The sequence below is a fragment of the Phyllostomus hastatus genome, unplaced genomic scaffold, assembly GCF_019186645.2.
Source record: "Phyllostomus hastatus isolate PE091 unplaced genomic scaffold, TTU_PhHast_1.1 phas_contig_40, whole genome shotgun sequence".
In the NCBI taxonomy this organism is placed as follows: Eukaryota; Metazoa; Chordata; class Mammalia; order Chiroptera; family Phyllostomidae; genus Phyllostomus; species Phyllostomus hastatus.
Window position 1 is genome coordinate 39,000,336 of NW_025333872.1, and position 19,651 is coordinate 39,019,986.

Here is a 19,651-nt window from a genome sequence, read left to right on the forward strand (position 1 = left end):
ATATGTATATTAATTAACAGAAATTTTTAAAATTTTGCCATAGGTTGGTGGGGCTACAAATAATTTTTTTCTTCTCTCTTTGTCAAATCTTGTCATGCTACTTTTACTTTTTTAAAAAAATTCTGAATCTCTTTAAACCCTATAAATGCAACCACCAATTCTAAACTTTATAACAAGAAAAATTTTCCACTGAAAACTACTGATCAGGTAGACTGTTATTCAGCAGTTTGTGAATCAGGCAGCATCCCATCTAAGTAGATAAGAAGAAGCGTTGCAGAGCTACACGAGGCCAGAGCACTTCATAGACCAAAGTGAGCAAGAACAGGGAGGAAACACTGGGCCTGTGCAGATCGGTTTAAGCAGGGCGACCTTCCTTCTGTGGAGAGAGTTGATCTTGAGCCGATCGGGTAACTTGTGTGAGCAGGCAGGTGCTGACTGGTTGGCCCAGGACTTCCTTTTCTGGGAGAGCTGAGCATAGGGACAGAGAGAAGTTTTGGTTTGCTGACGTGCAGCCTAATGAGCAAGGGCATCTTGGGGCTGATTTGGTTATTTTAACAATTGGGATATTATAAATATTTTTGATAAATTAAAAAGATACTTATATTTGATTTGAGAATCTGAGCTAAATACAATATGACCAAGTATATCTTGTTACATTTAAAAGATAATAAACCAGGAATATAGTGCTTTATCCCAAGTAGCTAAGCTGTGTTTACTCGATTCTCTTGTCTCAGTTTATAAATTTCTCCCAGGCCTAGAAACTCCAATGGTTGTGAACTGGTGTTCATCTATGAGGGAATTTGTAAATATTCTGTCACGACTTGAATGCAGAGTTTGAGTCATCCAGGTGATCTCCAGGTTCTCTTTGATAGGCTTATGTAAACTGTGTACTGAAAGTTCCCTAGCTCACCTATGTGACTGAGAGGAATTTGTGGGAATCAGTTGTTAAGACCCCTCACTGAGTACAAACACACAGCATTTTGCACTGGACCAGGAGTGTGACCATGCTGGGAATGTTTTCTGCAGCTAAATGCTGATTTTTCCCTAAAAAAATATCAATTTATGGTCATGTGGACCTCCTTATTAATTTCAAGAAATTAGGTATTACTTCTGAAAAGAGCACTGTTGATGAATGGAACCACAAGGGTATGCTAAGATGAAAATCAGTCTCTCTCTCTCCTTCCATCCCATTCCTTTGGACTCTGCATTTTAACAGGCCATAGTGATGGAAACCAGAGGATTGTTACCAGAGCTCCCGTGTATTTTCTGGAGTTTGCCTGCCTGCACACACAGGCCCTAAGAAATGCACAAGCAGGAGTTTGCAGTATTGAAACAAAAAAAAATAGATTTTATTTTTAGTATTAGAATATCTCTTTTTAAGTTATATTTTATTGATTATGCTATTACAGTTGTCCTGATTTTTCCCCTTTTGCCCCACTTCACCCAGCACCCCCACTCCCTCAGGCAATTCTCCCACCATTGTTCATGTCCAGGAGTCATGCATACAAGTCCTTTGGCTACTCATTTCCTACACTGTACTTTACATCCCCATGGCTATTCTGTAACTAACTATTTGTACTTATTAGTGTCCTCACCTCTTCACCCATTCTCCCACCCACCCTCCCATCTTGTAATCATAGAAACACTCTCTGTATCCATAATTCTCTCTCTGTTCTTCCTGTTTGCTTAGTTTGTTTTTTTAGATTCAATTGTTGATATGTATTTTTGTATTCTATTGTTCATAGTCTTGATCATCTTCTTCTTAAATAAGTCCCTTTAATATTTCATGTAAAAATGGTTCGATGAGGATGAACACCTTTAGTTTTATCTTGTCTGGGAAACTCTTTATCTGCCCTTTGATTCTAAATGATAGCTTTGCTGGGTAGAGCAATCTTGGCTATATGTCTCTGCTTCTCATGACTTTGAATATTTCTTGCCAATCCTTTTATCCTGCAAAGTTTCTTTTGAGAAATTTGCTGACAGTCTTATTGGAACTCTCTTGTAGGTAATTAACTGCTTTTCTCTTCCTGCTTCTAAGATTCTCTCTTTTCATCTTTAACCTTTGGCATTTTAATTATGATGTGTCTTGGAGTGGGCCTCATCACATCCATTTGTTTGAGACTCTCTGTGCTTTCTGAACTTGCATGTCCATTTCCTGGTTGCAGAATCAACAAGGGCAAAATCACAAGACACTGTGGGATTTGGGGTTCGACATCATGCTGAGAGCTGATTGGCTGGAAGTGAATTAAGGGTAATAAATTATTTCTTCAGATGTTGAGGATAGTTCTGAGGTCTTTTCTGGTGACTCTCTGTCTGGTCTCATGGGAAAGTAGGTAGGGGGATATTCCACCTTAGGTCTCAGGAACTGAAACATGATTTAGGTCATGATGTTACCTTTAGCCTGCCAGGTGTCCAGACCTTGTGACCATTACTCAGGGCCCAGCTGCTGCCTTCTGCTGCCTCAGGGGTTGCTGATTAATCTGGTGAAAGGGTAGGTCTCTGAGGGGTAGGGGACCGGAGGGATATGATTTCCAGAGCTAGAATTTAAAACTAAATTCAATCAAAGCCATAAGGACCCTCGGTTTTAGGGTGGCTGTGTGATAATTTTTGTTTTCATTTTTTCTCTTGTTCTATAAATGCCTATTCTGTAGTGTAGAAAGCGAATGGGAAATCTGGTACCTGGAAGGGGACTGAGCCATGGGTGGCCAGTTCCTATAGAAGAGAAGCGGGTGATAGACAGGAGCATCACTACTTCGCTCTCTATTCCCGTCGGGCAGCCTCTGCAGGCCCCACGGGGATGAAGCACAGACCTGAGGCCTGGCCCCGTGGGGTGGTGGGCGTCCAGAACACTGGGCACTTGCAGCTCTGTCCATGTTTGCGGGCCGAGTGAATGGTGTGTGGCAGCCCATTCCCCACAGGGCTCCCTGATTTGCCCAGACCAGTCAGGGTTGAGTGCAGCCTGGATGGATTTCAGGCCAGCTTCATCCAGACTGGCGATTTCCAACCCTGTGTGCCACAAGGATTTTTAAAACACGCCACACCTGACTATGTAGACAGGGGCACTGACCTGCTTTCCCTTAGACTATCAAATAAAAAACTGACAATAGTCAGCACAACAGCCATTGGGTGTGAATGAATTGAAATTATACCTATTTTTTTTGGTCAGATTGGAAAAAAATACATTTTTTGGTGTACCGCAGAATTTTAGTAATAGTTCATATGTGCTATGAGATTAAAAAAAGGTTAAAAATTGACGCTCTAGGCCATCCTCCTTGGGTACTACTCAAAGGTGCATTGCCTGTTTTAGGCTTCTCGGTCTTCACAGAATGTCCAAGGGCAAGAATCTGAGCAGGGAGTCAAAGCGTGTGCAGAAAGAGAGGAGACGTGACAGTGGGTGCACCCTGGCTGGGTGCAGGGACAGCCAGGGAGACCATGACCCAGCTCTCTGGCTGCCAGCCACCTCTAAACTCTGTTGTGAAGATGGAGGGAGCCCTGGACACCCAGAGCTGCTCCTGTGCCAGAGGCAGGGGATATGGCAGGGGACCCTGGCCTTACTAGCTGGGCGCGGAGGGCATCTCGGCCAGCAGCCCTGTGAGCACTGTGTCAGTGTGAGCAGCCAGGGCCAGTGTGAGCACTGTGCCCTGAAGGATGCCAGGGCAGGAGCCTGGAGCTGGACTCCAGCACCAGCCCCTCCTCACGCCTCACGACCTGAGCAGCCTGCTCTGTGCCTCACACTGCCACTGAATCTGTGTGCGAGGCATGCTCAGAGCTTTAAAACAAACAAACAACACCAACGAAAGTTAAACCATTTTTGGTTTAAACCACTAATCAAATCTCTCAGTTTACAAATTTAGGAGACACATTTAGGCCCCAGGAGCTCATTGTCTCTCCCAAGGTCATGAAACCAGATGGAAACTGAGCTAGCACCAAACCCTCTTTCTTGACTTTCAACTCCCATCCTGCGTTGGGAGCCCTGCCGAGCTCATCAGCTGAGGAAGTGGAATGCAGGGGAGTCCGGTGGGCACACAGGCCTTGCTCCTCTCTACAAACGGATTCCACTACAGGGAAAGCAGAAAATTCTTGACTGATCTATAGAAAAGTATTGGCTAAATTACTTAAGCTTAGTCATTCAACAAACATTTATTGACCACCTACTATGTGCTAGGCAAACTCCAGAGACACAGCAGACTTTGCCCTCATGGACTTAACTGTCTAAAAAGAGATGCTGACTCTTAAGTAAAATTTTCCAGGGCTGAGAGACTAGAGAAAGAGGTTGACAACTCCATGATTGTATTGAGAATATTTATTAAGGGGACTCACATAAGAGGGAGACATGTCTTGGCAGTGACGGGATGATGTGGGTCCTCAGTGTGACGTGGCAGGTGCTAAGGGGTTACATAGATGCAGGATTGATAAGGGCACTGGGGAGTGACCTGTCCCAGACAAGGGGACTTGCGTGTTTGCCTGGGGAGTGGGTAACAGCCTGTGCCAGGAGCCAGCATGCCTGGGGCAAGGCAGAGGGCTCAATCAGACAGTCCCTGATGGGATTTTCAGGAAGCAACCTCACCTGGCTGGACCTGGCAGTGGAATGGTCTCTCCTCCACACTGACCCTGATCGGCTTCCTCGTAAAGCATGCAAGTTAATCAATCATTATATTATAGAGGATGGAGAAATTTCCTCTTACCTTCAAGCTTCTTTCAACTGGCCAAATAATTAAATCTATATGAAACAGATTAACAAGAGAAAAATAACCAAATGCAATTAACGCACATACACATGGGAACCCCACATACATGAGAGAGTCAGAGACCCTGCGTTCATGAGCGGTTCAGAGACAGAAAGGAAATACAGGTATATGTAATGTTCTGAGCTAAAGGTGGGGGGAGGCACCTTGGGGAAGGACAGTCACGGTCACTCTCAGGATGATAAGAGCAAATGTTCAGTAATTAGAAGTTTGCCCTGCTGTAGATCGGTTAATTTACAGTTATCTCTGATAATCTCTTATTATAGGCAAGGCCACTAATTCAATCTCTTCTAGGTAGTTAGGGAAGGAGCAGAAGTTTGCCTTGAACCCAGAGGGTCTCAGTTGCCTTTAGCTCAAAATCATCCCCATGCCACAGAGACACCTCATGGGGTGCCTCCTTCTGAACCCCTACAATACATCACCGCAAAATGTCCTGTGGAGGGAGAAGTACAAAATGCTGTGAGAGCACATACAGACTGGGGCAAAAAGTAGGTTTACAGTTGTTAGTACACAAAACAGGGTTTATTCTTGTACTATTATACAGCAATTATGCTATTATTTTCCATATAACAACTGTAAACCTACTTTTGCCCCACACCATATAGAAGGACTTTGCCAAGTCTGGGGGATGATCAAAGGGTGTTCTCCTGAGGAAATGATGCCTGGGCTAAGATAAGACAGACATCCAAGAGTTAACTTGATACATGATTATCTCTAATCTTTATTGAGCTTTTACCTAAGTAGGACTTCATTTGTTACATTAACTTCTTTAATCCTCCCAACAACTGTGTAAGGTAGGTCTTGTTACTTTCTTCATTTTACCAAGATGCATTAAACTGAAACAAGATGATGTAATTCACACGTAGCCCTCCAGCTCCGGGTCTTACTCTACATTCGCAGGCTGTGCGGTTGAGTGTGGTCGAGGAATGAAAGGAGCTAAGATTGGTGAAGTGCAGGACCGAAGGTCTACCAGGCGTGTCCAGCCTGTAGCCTGCGGGCTGCATGTGGCCAGGATGCAGCCAGAATGGCTATGAATGCGGCCCAGCACAAAATTGTAAATTTACTTAAAATCTTTTTTTGCTCATCAGTGTTCGTTGGTGTCTGTGTATTTAATGTGTAGCCCAAGACAACTCTTCTTTCAGTGTGGCCCAGAGATGCCAAAATGTTGGACACCCCTGGCTCTAGATGAAGCTGGTCGAGTAAGAAAGAGCCCCGTCATGTAGGTGTAATAGTTCATGATATTCACGCCAAAATTTGTAGTGTTTTGCCTAAGGCCAGTAGGAAATATTTTATACCAGGGAGCACATGATCATGTTTATGTTTCAGTAAGACCACTCAGGCTGCGGTGTGGAGGCTGGATTAGAAAGAGGGGAAGGAGGGATGTACAGAGACCGGGTACTTGTGGCCGTTGCAGTAGCCCAGGCTTAAGACAATGGTGACTAACCCTGTGGCTTGCCTAAGATGTAGGGAAGCAGACAAAAGCAGTGGGTGGTGGAAGTGAGCAACTTCCAAGTAATTTAAAAGAAAGGCTCTCCCTAGGTGGTATCGTTTAGTGGATTGAGCACCAGCCTGTGAACTGAAAGGTCATGGTTCAATTCCCAGTCAGGGCACATTCCTGGGTTGTGAGCCACATCCCCAGTGAGGGGGCATGAAAGAGGCAACCAATCAATGTATCTCACACACTGACGTTGCCCTCTCTTTCTCCCTCCCTTCCCCGTCTCTAAAAATAAATAAATAAATAAAATCTTAAAAAAATAAAAATAAAAGACTCAAGTCCCTTAGAAGCAATGATGTGAAATATGCTAATTACCAATTACTTTTATCCTGTCCTTAATAAGAAGTTTGGAAGTTCTTAAACTGGTCCCTATACACATTAAAAACCATGACATGGACTATGTTAAAATATTCTGAAATTCATTGGCTGAAATTGGTTTTCAGCCAATTGGAAACCAGGTCAAAGGTCGGCTCCCTGGCACCTCTGTAACCACGGGATCCACCATGGCTGCCTCTTCCAGCCTTGGAGCCATCGCACTCCTGAGGGCTGCTGGGGTCAGGCTCCCAGGGCAGGGCCCTCCTGGAGGATTCTCAGGGGCACCCACTATGTGCTAGAAAATGCCCTGTTTAGCAGCTCTAAATGCCACCTACAACTTCACGGACTCTCCACGTTTGGTTCCCAGATTTGTTCACTTGCTAAATGGCTGAAATAGCGTTCTGGTAAATAACTTCTCTCCTACCAAGATGACAAGTTGGGTTTTGAAAGACAGATGTGTGGCCCCGTGTGGACAGAATATGTGGTGCATGAGGATCTTTGGCAGGAGGTAGAATAGTGTGGACAATCTGAAGCCCTGAATTGTTTTCGCTGCTCATAGTTTCTGGAGTTGCCGAGTTGAGGGGGAGCAGAGAGGGCTCAGCTGTGGAGGAGGCGGAGTTAACCACATGGAAAGTATCTTGCTGGTACCTGATTCAGTCCATTTCAGGCACAGATGACATGTCGTTTGTTCTAAGGAAAGGAACATCACGGACTCTCAGTACTGGAGGGTGTTCCCTGTCAGATAGCACCTGGGATTCGTAGCTCCTGTTTGCACAGTGCATTCTGATTAGATGGGGCATTTGACCAATCGTCAAATTTCTAGCTTTTACATTCTGTTTAAGTTCAGATATGGAAGGCAGAAAACTACAGACTAAAAAAAAGTCAGGCTCGTCCTTCTCTTGGATCTCCAGATGAGTGCCAGACTTCCTTTCTGAAATTGATTTAGTGCTGTTTCCTCCTGGGTGTGTGTTCTGCGCCATCTTGTGGGTATGTCTGGAACTGCACATCCCCAAACTTCTCTGGGCTCAGGGAAACCACCTTCTACGCTAGCCCTTCCCAGCTGGTCCCCTGGTTCCCTGAAGTAAAGCAGGTCCCAGGCTTGCCCAGAGGAGGACCGGCACAGAAAAGAAGGAGGAGGATGCGAGTGATAATCTTCCGAACTACTGTGCAGTGCTTCAGATTACCTACAGCTGTCATAGCCCTTGAAGCTGTACCCTGCAGATGGAGATGGGACAAGGCTTGCACTGCCTCTCAAGTCAGGTGCTTTTGTGAGAATAAAGTTACAAGACTTTTTTTCCTTTTATTTTTTTTTCCAGAGGTAGTTAGAAAATTGGAAATTAAGTTTGGCAACAGCTCCTTTGTGCTTGTAAAGTGCTGGTGTTTGTATCACTTCTGCTCTGTGGTTATTGAGCTGGAGGAGGCTGCTCTTGGCACAGGAGCAGAGCGGGGTTGAGGGGGTGTTCCATAACATTCACTGCCCTTGTGTCAGGTGTAGAGACAAGCCCCGGAACAGCGTGGGGCACCTCAGTGCTGCCCCAGGCTTGGAGTGGGGAGGACACAAGTCCCAGGGCCTCCAGCCCTGCTTTCCAGTGGGCCCTCCTTCACATACCAGCCATGTGACCTTGGACACGCTGCCTGTGACAGTTGGTCTCCTAGTCTGAAAGTTGGGGATAATAATAGGACTTTTTTCAGGAGATTCTTGGAGAACTAAGTGAGATATAGCCCAGGCCTGTCTCTCAGCTGACTCTCATAGCTGGTTCAGGCGAGTAAGCAGCCCCCATTGTAGTTCCCTGGGCCCTCTAAACCTCCCATTGGAAGGACTGCTCGTGGCTGCAGAGGGACAGCTGATAGAAACAGTAGTAGGTCAATGGTATCTGTTCTATACAAACCCAAACTAGGTCATTGTCTCTGAGGAGGTAAGATACAACCTGCAGTGTGCCTGAAGGAGGGGTGCAGTTACAGAACCAAAACATGCCAGGTGATGAGAGGCCAGGGCCCAGGCTCTGTGTGGCCAGGTACCTCACCCTCATGTAGTCATGGGTCCACAACGCAGTGGTGGGTGGGCCTCAGCCTCTGGGGGATGAGTGGCTGGACGCTCTCTCCAGGGGTGCCCTTTCAGACGGAAGTCAGCAGAACCGCACAGGTGAGGTCTGGCTGGGGTAGGGAGTGTGTGTGCTGGTTGGCCAGCAGGGTGAATGTGGCTCTTCCAAAAGTCACCTGAGGGGACACAAGACTTAGTAACAAAACCTGAAAACAGCCCTTTGTCATTTCTGTTCATGTGTCATTGAAGACTCTGAAAGATCTGAAAGTGTGTGGCTAGCGTTTCTAGAGGTTGCCATCACCGCGTAAGAGAAGGAAATATACATTTATTGAGTACCTACCATGTGCCATGCACCATGCTAGAGAGTTTAGTCATTTAATTGCCTCAGCGGCCCTGTGAAGTAGGAATGATTTCACCCATTTTACAGCTGAGGAAACTGAAGTACAGTGAAGTGGCTATACCTGGCCATTGATAACAGGGCCAGGATCAGGATGGAGGAAGTAGGATAATCTGAGCAGTACTGCATCTTTGCGTCCCCCACAGCACTAGGCGCAGTGCCCTGGACTCAGGAAGAGTTTAGCAAATGCCTGCTGAGTCACAAACAGAAGGATTCGTTTGCAAAAAGAAACACGGGCAGTTGCCCTAGCAAGTGGGGCTCTGGAAGACCAGCTGGGTAGAGCAGTGGGTAGCAATTCATCAATTCGGAATTCACTGTCACCTGGCCAGGGGCCTGCTGGCCTGCAGTCAGCCATGTACGAGGGCTGACTTGATCCTCTTTGGCCCTTTTATTTTAGGCAACCCACCTTCCAAAGAGGAGCCCGCTGGGAACTACCCATTCATAGTCACCTCCGATGATGGACGGAAGGTTCCTGTGGTCCAGGCCTATGCTTTTGGCAAATACTTAGGCTACTTGAAGGTTGAGTTTGATGCAAAAGGAAATGTCATCACTTCACATGGGAATCCCATTCTTCTCAACAGCAGCATTCCTGAAGGTATGTGAAATTCAGGGCAATGTTCCACTAATCCAAAAATTAGATGGCTGAGTTTTTTTCTCCTTTTTTTGTTAATATTTCAGGACAAGGCTATATACTTCTAAAGAATTAGGTTTCTCTGAATTTATTGTTTTCATGGATAAAGAGATTTAAAACACACCCAAATGCCACAAATTCCCATTTGCTTCTATAAGTCCTTTTAGCATCAGACACTGTCACTGCCTCTTGTGCCTTTGCAAGCTTTGCCTTGGCTTGGGAAGGCCACTCTCAGCTCATGTCCAGAGGAGAGCTGATGATTGACACACAGACCTCTCAAGGGGTTCACATGGGGTGGAGCGGGGCCCCACCCCCAGCAGCAGTGTGCCTGGGGCAAATCTCCCAGTTTCGTGGGCTTCAGTTTCTTTATTTATCAAATAAGGGAGTGTCTTTCCCCCTTCTTGGTCTGGGATGCAGAGTAAATATATACTTCACATCATCCATTTTCATATAGTATACACAAACACACTCCTACATGTCCCCTTACCTGCCATTCATTGCTTAGGATGATCAGGTCGGGAAGGATGGACAGTGAGGGGCCCTGAAGGGCGATGGTCTCAACACAGACCTCTCAAGAACCAGAGGGAGGGGCAGGGATCACACAGAGAGCAGGACCTCAGCAGGCCCTTCGTACTTGCCCTTGGGCCATTTGTTCAGGGTCCAGCACACCACCAATGCTACCCCAGGGGGCCAACAGGCACTGCCCAAGTGGGATGCGTTGATGTTCAGATACTCGGCTTGTCTTCAAGTTAGGGTCCATTCTGGGTCTTAGTACCAGGAAACAGAATAGAGGCTCCTAAGGAAATTTCATAATCAAAACCAAACTGTACAGACATATGGTAAAGAAATGTATACTCACACACAAGGGCTAAATAATGCTTGATCTTTTTTCAAAATTTAGGCCAGTGTGAGATGGGCTTTAATGGCAGACTGATTTCTGTTGTGGTGGTTATTTTGCTTTCTTCTAGATCCAACCATAAAAGCAGAAATTAACAAGTGGCGGATAAAATTAGATAATTTTTCTTCCCAGGAATTGGGGAAAACAATTGTCTACCTGGACGGCTCCTCTCAATCGTGTCGCTTTAAAGAATGCAACATGGGCAACCTGATTTGCGATGCTATGGTGAGTGGCCCGTGGGGATGCAGGGCCGGGCCTTGGGAGGGCAGGGGGTGGGGGGGCAAGAAAAGAAAGAGGGAAGATGCGGGGCAGGGGGTGAGGGGCAACCTGATAGTTACAGAACTGAGCATTTAGAAAGAAATCAGTGCCCAGACTAGAACTCTGCATGGAGTGACACCCAGCACCTTGGGAAGGTATGTAAACTAGACTAGCTGACCATCATTCTATTGATTTGCAAGAACCAAAGCCTTTATTTTAAGGTATTCACTTTTGAATGTCTGAATTTTGGATGTTGCTTTTCCTGTAAGGCGATCTGAATACATAAAACTCTACTACTCTGAAGATGTAGACGTAAAACGTCTACTTGGGCCTAACTTGGCTCCAGAGAGCTAGGCCTCGTGTGGCTGGAGCCCCCGCCACAAACAGAGGATGACAACACTTGTACAGTGATGGTAGTAAGGTCTGAAGCTGAGCAACAGCTGCCCTGAGCAGCACCTGTCTGTGGGGTTGCTGGGGCAGCAGCCCTCCCTCTGGGGCTCTGCTGAGCCAGGCCTCCCACATCAGGCTCAAAGCCCATACCTGAGGGGTCATTTCTTGGTCTGAGCTCTGGACGGTGCGGGGGTCATAGCCACCCACCCTCAATAAATGTCTGCCAAGTGAAAAATAACAATATTCACACTGTCCCAGGTAAGACCGATGCTGCAAGAGGAGCTGCAGACACCAGCAGGTGTGGATGTTTAGAGAAAGGTCCTGAAGGAAATCCCCCAGGCTAAAGAGTGCTTACTTCTCTGTTAATAGGCTGGGGCAAGTGTAAGAAAATGTTTAGTTTTGCACTATTTTTTTTCCAAATGAGAACATAGTCATTTTATTTCTTGTAACTAAACATGTATTTTGTAAAATGAAGTAAGAATGTTAACTGGTTCTCTCCAGTTTCAAGAGGCTGTCTCTGTGTCTTCAAAATCATGTTTGTGAACTTCCTGGGGGCCCAGACCTGAGGCCAGAGTTTTTTTGTTTGTTTGTGTTAAAGATTTTATTTCTTTAATACAGATGGGGAGGGAGGGAGAAAGAGAGGGAGAGAAACATCGATGTAACAGAGAGACATTGGCTGCCTCTCACACATGCCCCGGACAGGGATTGAAACCCACAACCCAGGCATGTGCCTGGACCGGGAGTCAAACTGAAGACCTTTTGCTTTGCAGGACAGTCAGACCAGTCAGGGCAAGACCAAGCTCCTTGTTGGCCTGAGGCCTGGAGTTGAAAGGCTTTCAGGTCCTGCTTTCAGGAGCAAGTGTGGGGCCTGCCCTGGAGGAGCAGTCCCACAGGCCGGTCTGCATGAGAAGAGCTGGTTTTGCCAAGGCCCACCGAGATCACAGGCACCTCAGGAGAGGGGGCTCAGAGCATGGGACATGCTGAGAGCATAAAACTAGTTCTCATTATACTTGAAAAATCTCTGGGAACACAGGAGCAGGGGAAAGCGGCTTTATTTCCTCAGTAGAGCAACCAAAGTCCTGGAACGGATCGATCCTAAAGACGAAGACTCAGAATAAGTGATGTAAATTCATGCTACTGTTGCAGATTAACAACAACCTTAGACACTTGGATGAAATGTCCTGGAACCACGTGTCCATGTGCATTTTAAACAGTGGTGGCATTCGGTCTCCCATCGACGAGCAGAACAATGGTATGCTCCCCGGGCTCCCAGTCCTCGGCTCAGCGTCCTCTCTCTGACCATGCACGCGGGCAGCCTCAGCTGACCTCTGCTGCCAGTCATGCACCACAGCGTCAGTCCCTTCAGTTTGAGTTCGCCACTACTCAAGTCAGCACCTTGCCCAAAGGACACACACACACGCTCAGGTTCTCCTGTGTGTCTGCACACAGCAGCGGCAGGCTAAGGTTGGTGGAACCCAAGCTTGATCTAAACTTCTGACTCACAAAGTTAAATAGGAATTGTTGCTGATTTATGCAAAACATTGACAGCCTCCACCCTGATCTCTGGAAAGAGAAAGGCAAAATTGTTTTCTGTACTGGAAAGCATACCACTGAATTAAACCCTTTTAGGGCATTTACAGATACCCAGGATTATGTTATATGATGAAATAAACCAACTAGACAGATACTCAAGACATTCTTGCTGTCTTCCCTGATACACTGTCAAAACCAGCCAGTCTGGGTGTGAGTCTCACGCTTACCTCACGGCCAGGGGGAGAGGGGGGGTGGGCAGGGAAATACTGCCTGTCTGGAGGACCTGAGCAATGCTTAGAACCCACTGCAGATCCCGCCTCACGCCAGGAGATCCAGGGCAGGGCACAGGCGACTTGGGAGCCATAGCCATTTATAAGCCCCACCTGTCTTGCTCAGTGATGGAGGGCACAGGCGAAGGCTTCTTGGAATCTATTCCCTCCCCAAGTGCTGGGAGGCACTTAAACACAGCTGATGCTGACCCAATAGCCTCCCAAGGCCCCATGTCCCCTTCACCTTCTCCCCCTCACTGCCTGCCGTCCTAAAGAAAACTGGTTTGGGTGTCAGCTTGTTCTCAAGATATTTCCCTTCTTGCCTCACCTGTGACTACCCTCAGGCACGATTACGTGGGAGAACCTAGCTGCTGTGTTACCCTTTGGAGGCACCTTTGACCTGATCCGATTAAAAGGCTCCACCCTGAAGAAGGCCTTTGAGCACAGCGTGCACCGCTATGGCCGGTCCACTGGAGAGTTCCTGCAGGTGGGCGGTAAGTCACCCTCCCAGTGAGGTTGGATTCCTGGCGAGATGGCCCAGCTCCCTCTTCACCAGGACCCTGTGGCCAAGCTTGTTCAGGTTTCCACAAGTCAACATTGGCACATAGTCTTTCAATGGCTGTAGACTCCCAGACCACTGAGAGTAGGTCACTCTCAAAGCCCCAAGTGCCTGGCAATGAGCAGTATTTGCCAAGTCTGATTTGAACCTCGGATGGACCCTCTCAACTCTAAGCAGGTCAGCTGCATTGAGATCATTTCTATTAAAATCTTAGTTGTTTAAGCATTCAGTACTCTTTGTGGAAAAAAAAAAATCCCTCCTGCATTCCAGTCATAATCATCTGGAACCATGCTGAAGTTCAAAGGCAGACATGCTGTGTCCATCAGTTGTTAACAAGGATGATTTCTGGGAGGCGCAGCCTGCTGCATAGATACACCTGATGACTGAAGCAAAGGGGTTCGAATTGGGTGGAGCAGGGCCGCAGCCCTGGCCTCACCCCCATGGAGGGTGATTTCACCGTGGCCTGGGGCAAGTCTTCACTGTCTCTGAATGCAGAGAAAACCTGCCCTGCTCACCTCAGGGATTCCAGTGACTAGTAGATGAAGAGAAATGCTTCCCAAATTGCCAAGGACTTCGGAAGCGCTTTTGTCAATAATTCCACAGCCCAGTGAATTAACCTTTAAATTAATATTCTTATTTGACTCCAAAACCACTTCGTGCCCTCAGTTCTTTGACTGCACACGGTGGGCCCCCACTCAATGGGTGTGATGGCTTTGTGGGGTTCTCCCTCTGCAGAAGCCTGTTGGGACTGAGGGGCTGCAGAAGGTGGTGGGGCTCAGGCCTGCTGTGGGGTCACACAGACATTCTGCAATTTTCCAGGAGAGAGTGGAGGGAACAGCCAGGCTTTGATACTCCAGTGTTGTGCTGGGTAGTTGTGTGTTTTGTGGAAGTCACCCAAGTCCAAATTATTACCATTTTGTAGTCTTCAAAATTGTAGCTAATCTTTGCCACCTCTCATCTATGTCTGTTTTCAAAGCTGCTGAACTGAGCTTCTAGACCAATTCACTCAGGATTTTTGAAAGATGTGGTCTCTCCCCATAGAGTTGCTCCTTGCCCAGTCGGGGCCAGACCCCATTTTCCTGGGTTCTCAGATCTCCCAGGAGGATGCAACTAACCAAGAAAGGGAAGCTGTGATGTTACTACCTCAACTCGCTTGCTGAAATTCCACTCAAGTTCAAACTAAATGAAAACTAAGCCCAGTGCCCCAATTTTAGGTTTTGGCCAAAATCTCTCTTAGAAAATAGAAATTTCCATTTGGATCCAGGGAAAACATATAGACTCATTTCTTTTCTAGGAATTCACGTGATGTATGATCTTTCCCGGAACCCTGGGGACAGGGTGGTCAAATTAGATGGTCTTTGCACCCGGTGCCGAGTGCCCAGTTACGAACCTCTCAGAATGGATGACGAATATAATGTGGTCCTCCCGAACTTCCTTGCCAAAGGTGGAGATGGATACCAGATGATAAAAGAGGAGGTGTTACAACATAACTCAGGTGAGCACAAGCACCTGTTCCTGTCCACGTCTCAAAGGTACTCAGAATCAACAGTGCTGGTCCGAAGAGGGGAGCTACTTGTGACGCCGGGTCGGCGAAGCCAGAATCCAGATGCTACTCTGGTTGCCGACTGCTGCCTATCTGTGCGAACCCATGTCTTGTCCCTTCCCAGCACACACACCCATCCATCCAAGCCCAGGGAAGACACATTTTTTAATCAAAAATGTTTTAAAACTCTTTTATGCACATATAAACAGCGGTTTGGATTGTGAAAAATGAGTTTTGCCCTTACAGAAAAAAACATAACCCGAGATCTTAAGGTTGAATGTGGAAAATCACCACAGTAAATCATCTCAACTTAAAGAAGCATTGAGTGAATGGGTCCGGGGGCCTGGGACACAACCCCACCAGTCAGCACAGCGCATTGGTGGAGCAAATAGGAACCCCACTTGACCCAGACAATATTTTCATCAGCATTGAGGGTCATTAGGCCCCGACCTTTTAGAAATCTATGAGAACCACATCATGTGCTTAAAGTACACTGAGAGATTATACCACCCCTTCCTCTCTCCAGGGTAGAAGACACATGCAAGCTTCTCTGATCTTTGGGGTGGAGCTCAGCTGGCTTCCTCAGCCTTGCTGTGACCTACCATTCTGGTGGCTTATCCAGGAAGGGTGGAGAGCAGAGTCAGGGCAAAGGGGGCAGCCCTTCCTGGGGAAAAAGGCACTAGCTACTTCTGTCCGTTCCCTGATAGATGTAAATCAAACTTAACAAGGTGTTCTCTGAAGTCCCGTGGCCATCAGCTCCCCATGAGATAAGAGGGTGATGGCTGAGCAGCACCCAAGCCCAGACTGCTGGATGTTGGAGAGAAGGAGCTCACACTGGAGGCTCAGGGAGCCTTGGCCCTAAGGTTTCTCAGCCATGGCCATACATTAGAATCACTAGGGGAGCATTTTAATTAAATACCAGTACCTTAGCCCCAACTTTTAAGAGACTCAATTTAATTGGGCTGGGAGAAAAGTCTCTTTCAGTGATCCTCATGTATACCCAGGGGTGAGAACCAGAGAGCTATTCTTTTTTAAGTATTAGAGTAATTTTTTATTGAGCTTTTATTGACATAACATTAGTTTCAGGTGTACAACATAATTATTTCATCTGGGTATATACTTTGTGAAATCACCACAGGAAGTCCAGTTAACATCCATCACCATACAGAGTTACAAAACAATATTTTTCTTATGATGAGGACTTTTTACAATCTACTCTCATAGCAACTTTCAGTACACAATGCGATATTAACTATAATCACCATACTATAATTTTCATTCCCAAGACTCATTTTTTAACTGGACGTTTGCACCTTTTGATCCCCTTCACCTATTTCTCCCACTCCTCACCCCCTGCCTCTGGTAACCTCATCTGTTCTCAGTATCTGTTAGGTTGGTTTTGTGGTTGAGTCCCACATATAAGTGAAATCATATGGTATCTGTCTTTTTTGGCTTATTTCACTTAGCATAGGGCATTCAAGATTCATCCATGTTTCCCCAAATGGCAAGATTTTATTGTTTGTTTTTTTTATAGCTGAATAGTGTGCATATATAGAGTAAGGCAAAAGGAGGTTGGTTTACAGATGTATGCTTTGAAACAGTTTATTCTTGTATTATTACTTATTATTGTATCATTTTCCATACAAACAACTACAAACCTATCTTTGCCCCACCCTAGGTGTGCATGTGAATGAATATGTTACATATCTGTCCCAATTTCTTTACCCATTTATCCACTGATACTTAGGTTGCTTCTTGGCTACTGAAAATAATGTTGCATTGTGCACAGGGAGGGAGGAGTGCATATTTTTCAAATTAGTGTTTTCATTTTCTTTGGATAAATACTTCAAAGTGGAATTGATGGGTCATAAGGCAGTTCCATTTTTTAATTTTTTGAAGAACCTCCATAAGGTTTCCATAGTGGCTTGCCAATTTTGTATTCCCAACAATGCAAAAAGCTTCTATTTTTCACATCCTCAGCAACACTTATTTCTTGTCTTTTTGATGATGGCCATTCTAACAGGTGTCCAAGGATACCTCACTGTGGTTTTGATTGGTACTGCCATGAAGATTAGTGATACTGAACACCTTTCCTTGTGCCTGTTGGCCATCTGTCTTCTTCGGAAAAATGTCTATTCAAATCTTCTGCCCAATTTTAATCAAGCTTTTTTTTACTGAGTTGTACTAGTTTGATATATATTTTTAATATTAACCCCTTATGAGATCTACAATTTATAGAGTGACATTTTTAAAATGAAATTTCGTCAGGTTCCTATGTGTTTGTTGTAGTTATAGGAAATTAGTATTTCCTTATCAGCTTTCCTCTTTTGGAAATGAAGTCTTCTTTGTCTCTCCAGCAATTTTGTGAAAATTATTCTGGAGCAGACAAGCAAAAAGAAGCCAGTTGTATTTAAAAGAAAGTCTCGACTATTTTCTCTTGACCCAGTTCCCCAAGGCCCTTGTTCTGGAGTGGTTTCAAGGCAGTTATGCCAGCAACCTCTTTCTTGAGTCATCTTAGAGCTGACTGTGCCCCCAGTTATCCGGCAGTGACCAATGGGCACATTGACACCTGGTACACAAGAAAGCAACCAAAATCCTTGCAGAGTGAACACTACTTCTTTTCTGTGACACTTTATCTCTGCTGATGAGGGGATTATCTTCCCAATCATAATTAGAAAGGTCTTTATAGAAATACATTGGTTTTCCCCAATCTTACTGTTAACTGATACCTCCTCTGTAATTAAAATAATGTCTGTATTTTTCTAGGTGACCAAGATATCAACGTAGTTTCTCAATACATCTCAAAAATGAAAGTAATTTATCCAGGAATTGAAGGTCGGATCATGTTTTCTGCAGGAAGTTGCTACCATGGGAACTTGTATCTGATAATTGCCCCCCTTTTGGCATCCATCTGTTGGGTTTAAGCCAATAATTACAGACTTTCTCATGTCAGTACTGTGTGAAACTGCATTTTTTTCTCAAATGAGATTCAAGCCTACCTTTTAGGAACTGTCATTCTAACAGTACAGACCATCTTCACAGGCTCCCAGAAGCTGAACTTAGATCTTTTTTTAATACTTTTAAAAAAACATTTTAAAGGTTTTATTTTTACGGAGAGGGTAAGGTAGGGAGAGAGACCAGCAATGTGTGGTTGCCTCTCATGCGTTCCCTACCGCAAACCTGGCCTGTGCTGACTGGGAATCAAACTGGCAACCCTTTGGTTCACAGGCTGGCAGTCAATCCACTGAGCCATACCCACCAGGGCAGCTGAGTGTATCTTAAATGAAGACACTGACATCATCAGGCAGGATGGGCAGCTTTAGTGAACACATAGGAAAGAATTTAAAATGAGCCCTATGAAGGCCAACCATCTTTAGTTTACATGTGCAAATTTTAAACTCTTTAGAATGATACTTAATGGTCTCCTCTCTTCATAATTATCAATAGCCCCAAGGTCATGGATGAAAAGTCTCTCCTTAATCTCTGGTCTCTCTCTCTCTTTTTTTTTTACCTTTTTATCTCCTGTTATAGCAAGTTTAATGGACTAAACACAGGGTAGTATTCTCTCTTGTGCCACCTGTGTGCTTCTGATGAGTCAAGGAACAAATGATGCAGCAGATAATGGGACATGCCAAGTCAAGGGGCAGGGAGAAAGGGAAAGGACAGGGCACCCAGGACCAACTTTCTTTATAGAATGAAAAGAGCTAAAGGACATTTAGATTTGTCAAGTAGATATTTGCTAAGGAGTAGCAGCCTAGTGACTGACATGGTATTGTTAATAATTTATGAGATTCCATCAGTTCTGCCTCTATGCTCTTTCCTTCCTCCTTAACTTTAAGAGAGCCATCTGAGACACGTCGTAATTCTAAACCGGCATGGGTCCCTTCCTAGCAGGTGCCAACACTGTAGTTATTCTAGTTGCACCACAAACACACACTTCCTCCCCATTATGGAAACATAGAGGGGAGACAAGGGTTGATTTTTAAAAATGGGATACAACAGAAGTTTAAAGTCAGCTCTGCCTCCAAATCTGAACACTCACTCTTAAGTAATTATGAAGTCCAGATATAAGAACTCCTGCCTGGGAGTGAGCTGCTCTGAGTGGGTGTTCAGGAAATACCCAGACTGATGAGGTAATATACTCCCAAAGAACAAAGTACTTGCTTAAGGTGGTAGTGGGAGCATGTGAACCTGCTCAACATTGCATAAATGAGAAATGGAAACTACCTTAAAAATAGTAAGCACTCCCAACCCTCACCCCCCAGAAAACACCACCTATAACGACCACAAAATAAAACAAAACAAAACAGAAACTTGTGTGGACAATAAGGGAGTATGGAAGCAGTTTCTGGGGTGCTAGAATATTCTATGTCTGTGTTTGGTCATTGGTCACCCAGGCTTGTTAAGTGTGTGAAATCTATTGTTTATGATACAGACACATTTCCAAATATATTTATACATAACAAAAGGCTGGAATAAAAAATAGTAAACAGAACTATAGGTTTCAAGAGGGAATGTTTGTTTCTTAATGTTTACAAATATTAAGTACTCCTGATACAGAATATGTATTTTTTAGT

The 19,651-nt window shown here is 45.3% G+C and overlaps 1 protein-coding gene across 1 annotated transcript in view; it reads left to right on the forward strand.

Moving 5' to 3' along the window:
- NT5E (5'-nucleotidase ecto) overlaps positions 1 to 18,026 on the forward strand; it is a 51,465-nt gene extending 33,439 nt beyond the window's left edge. Inside the window, exons 4-9 of the mRNA XM_045842860.1 lie at positions 9,391 to 9,588; positions 10,593 to 10,747; positions 12,317 to 12,422; positions 13,317 to 13,466; positions 14,826 to 15,026; positions 17,841 to 18,026. Of these exons, the coding sequence (XP_045698816.1) occupies positions 9,391 to 9,588; positions 10,593 to 10,747; positions 12,317 to 12,422; positions 13,317 to 13,466; positions 14,826 to 15,026; positions 17,841 to 17,998 (968 nt within the window). The 3' untranslated portion in view covers positions 17,999 to 18,026. The remainder of the gene's footprint in view (positions 1 to 9,390; positions 9,589 to 10,592; positions 10,748 to 12,316; positions 12,423 to 13,316; positions 13,467 to 14,825; positions 15,027 to 17,840) is intronic.
- The last annotated feature ends 1,625 nt before the right edge of the window (positions 18,027 to 19,651 follow it).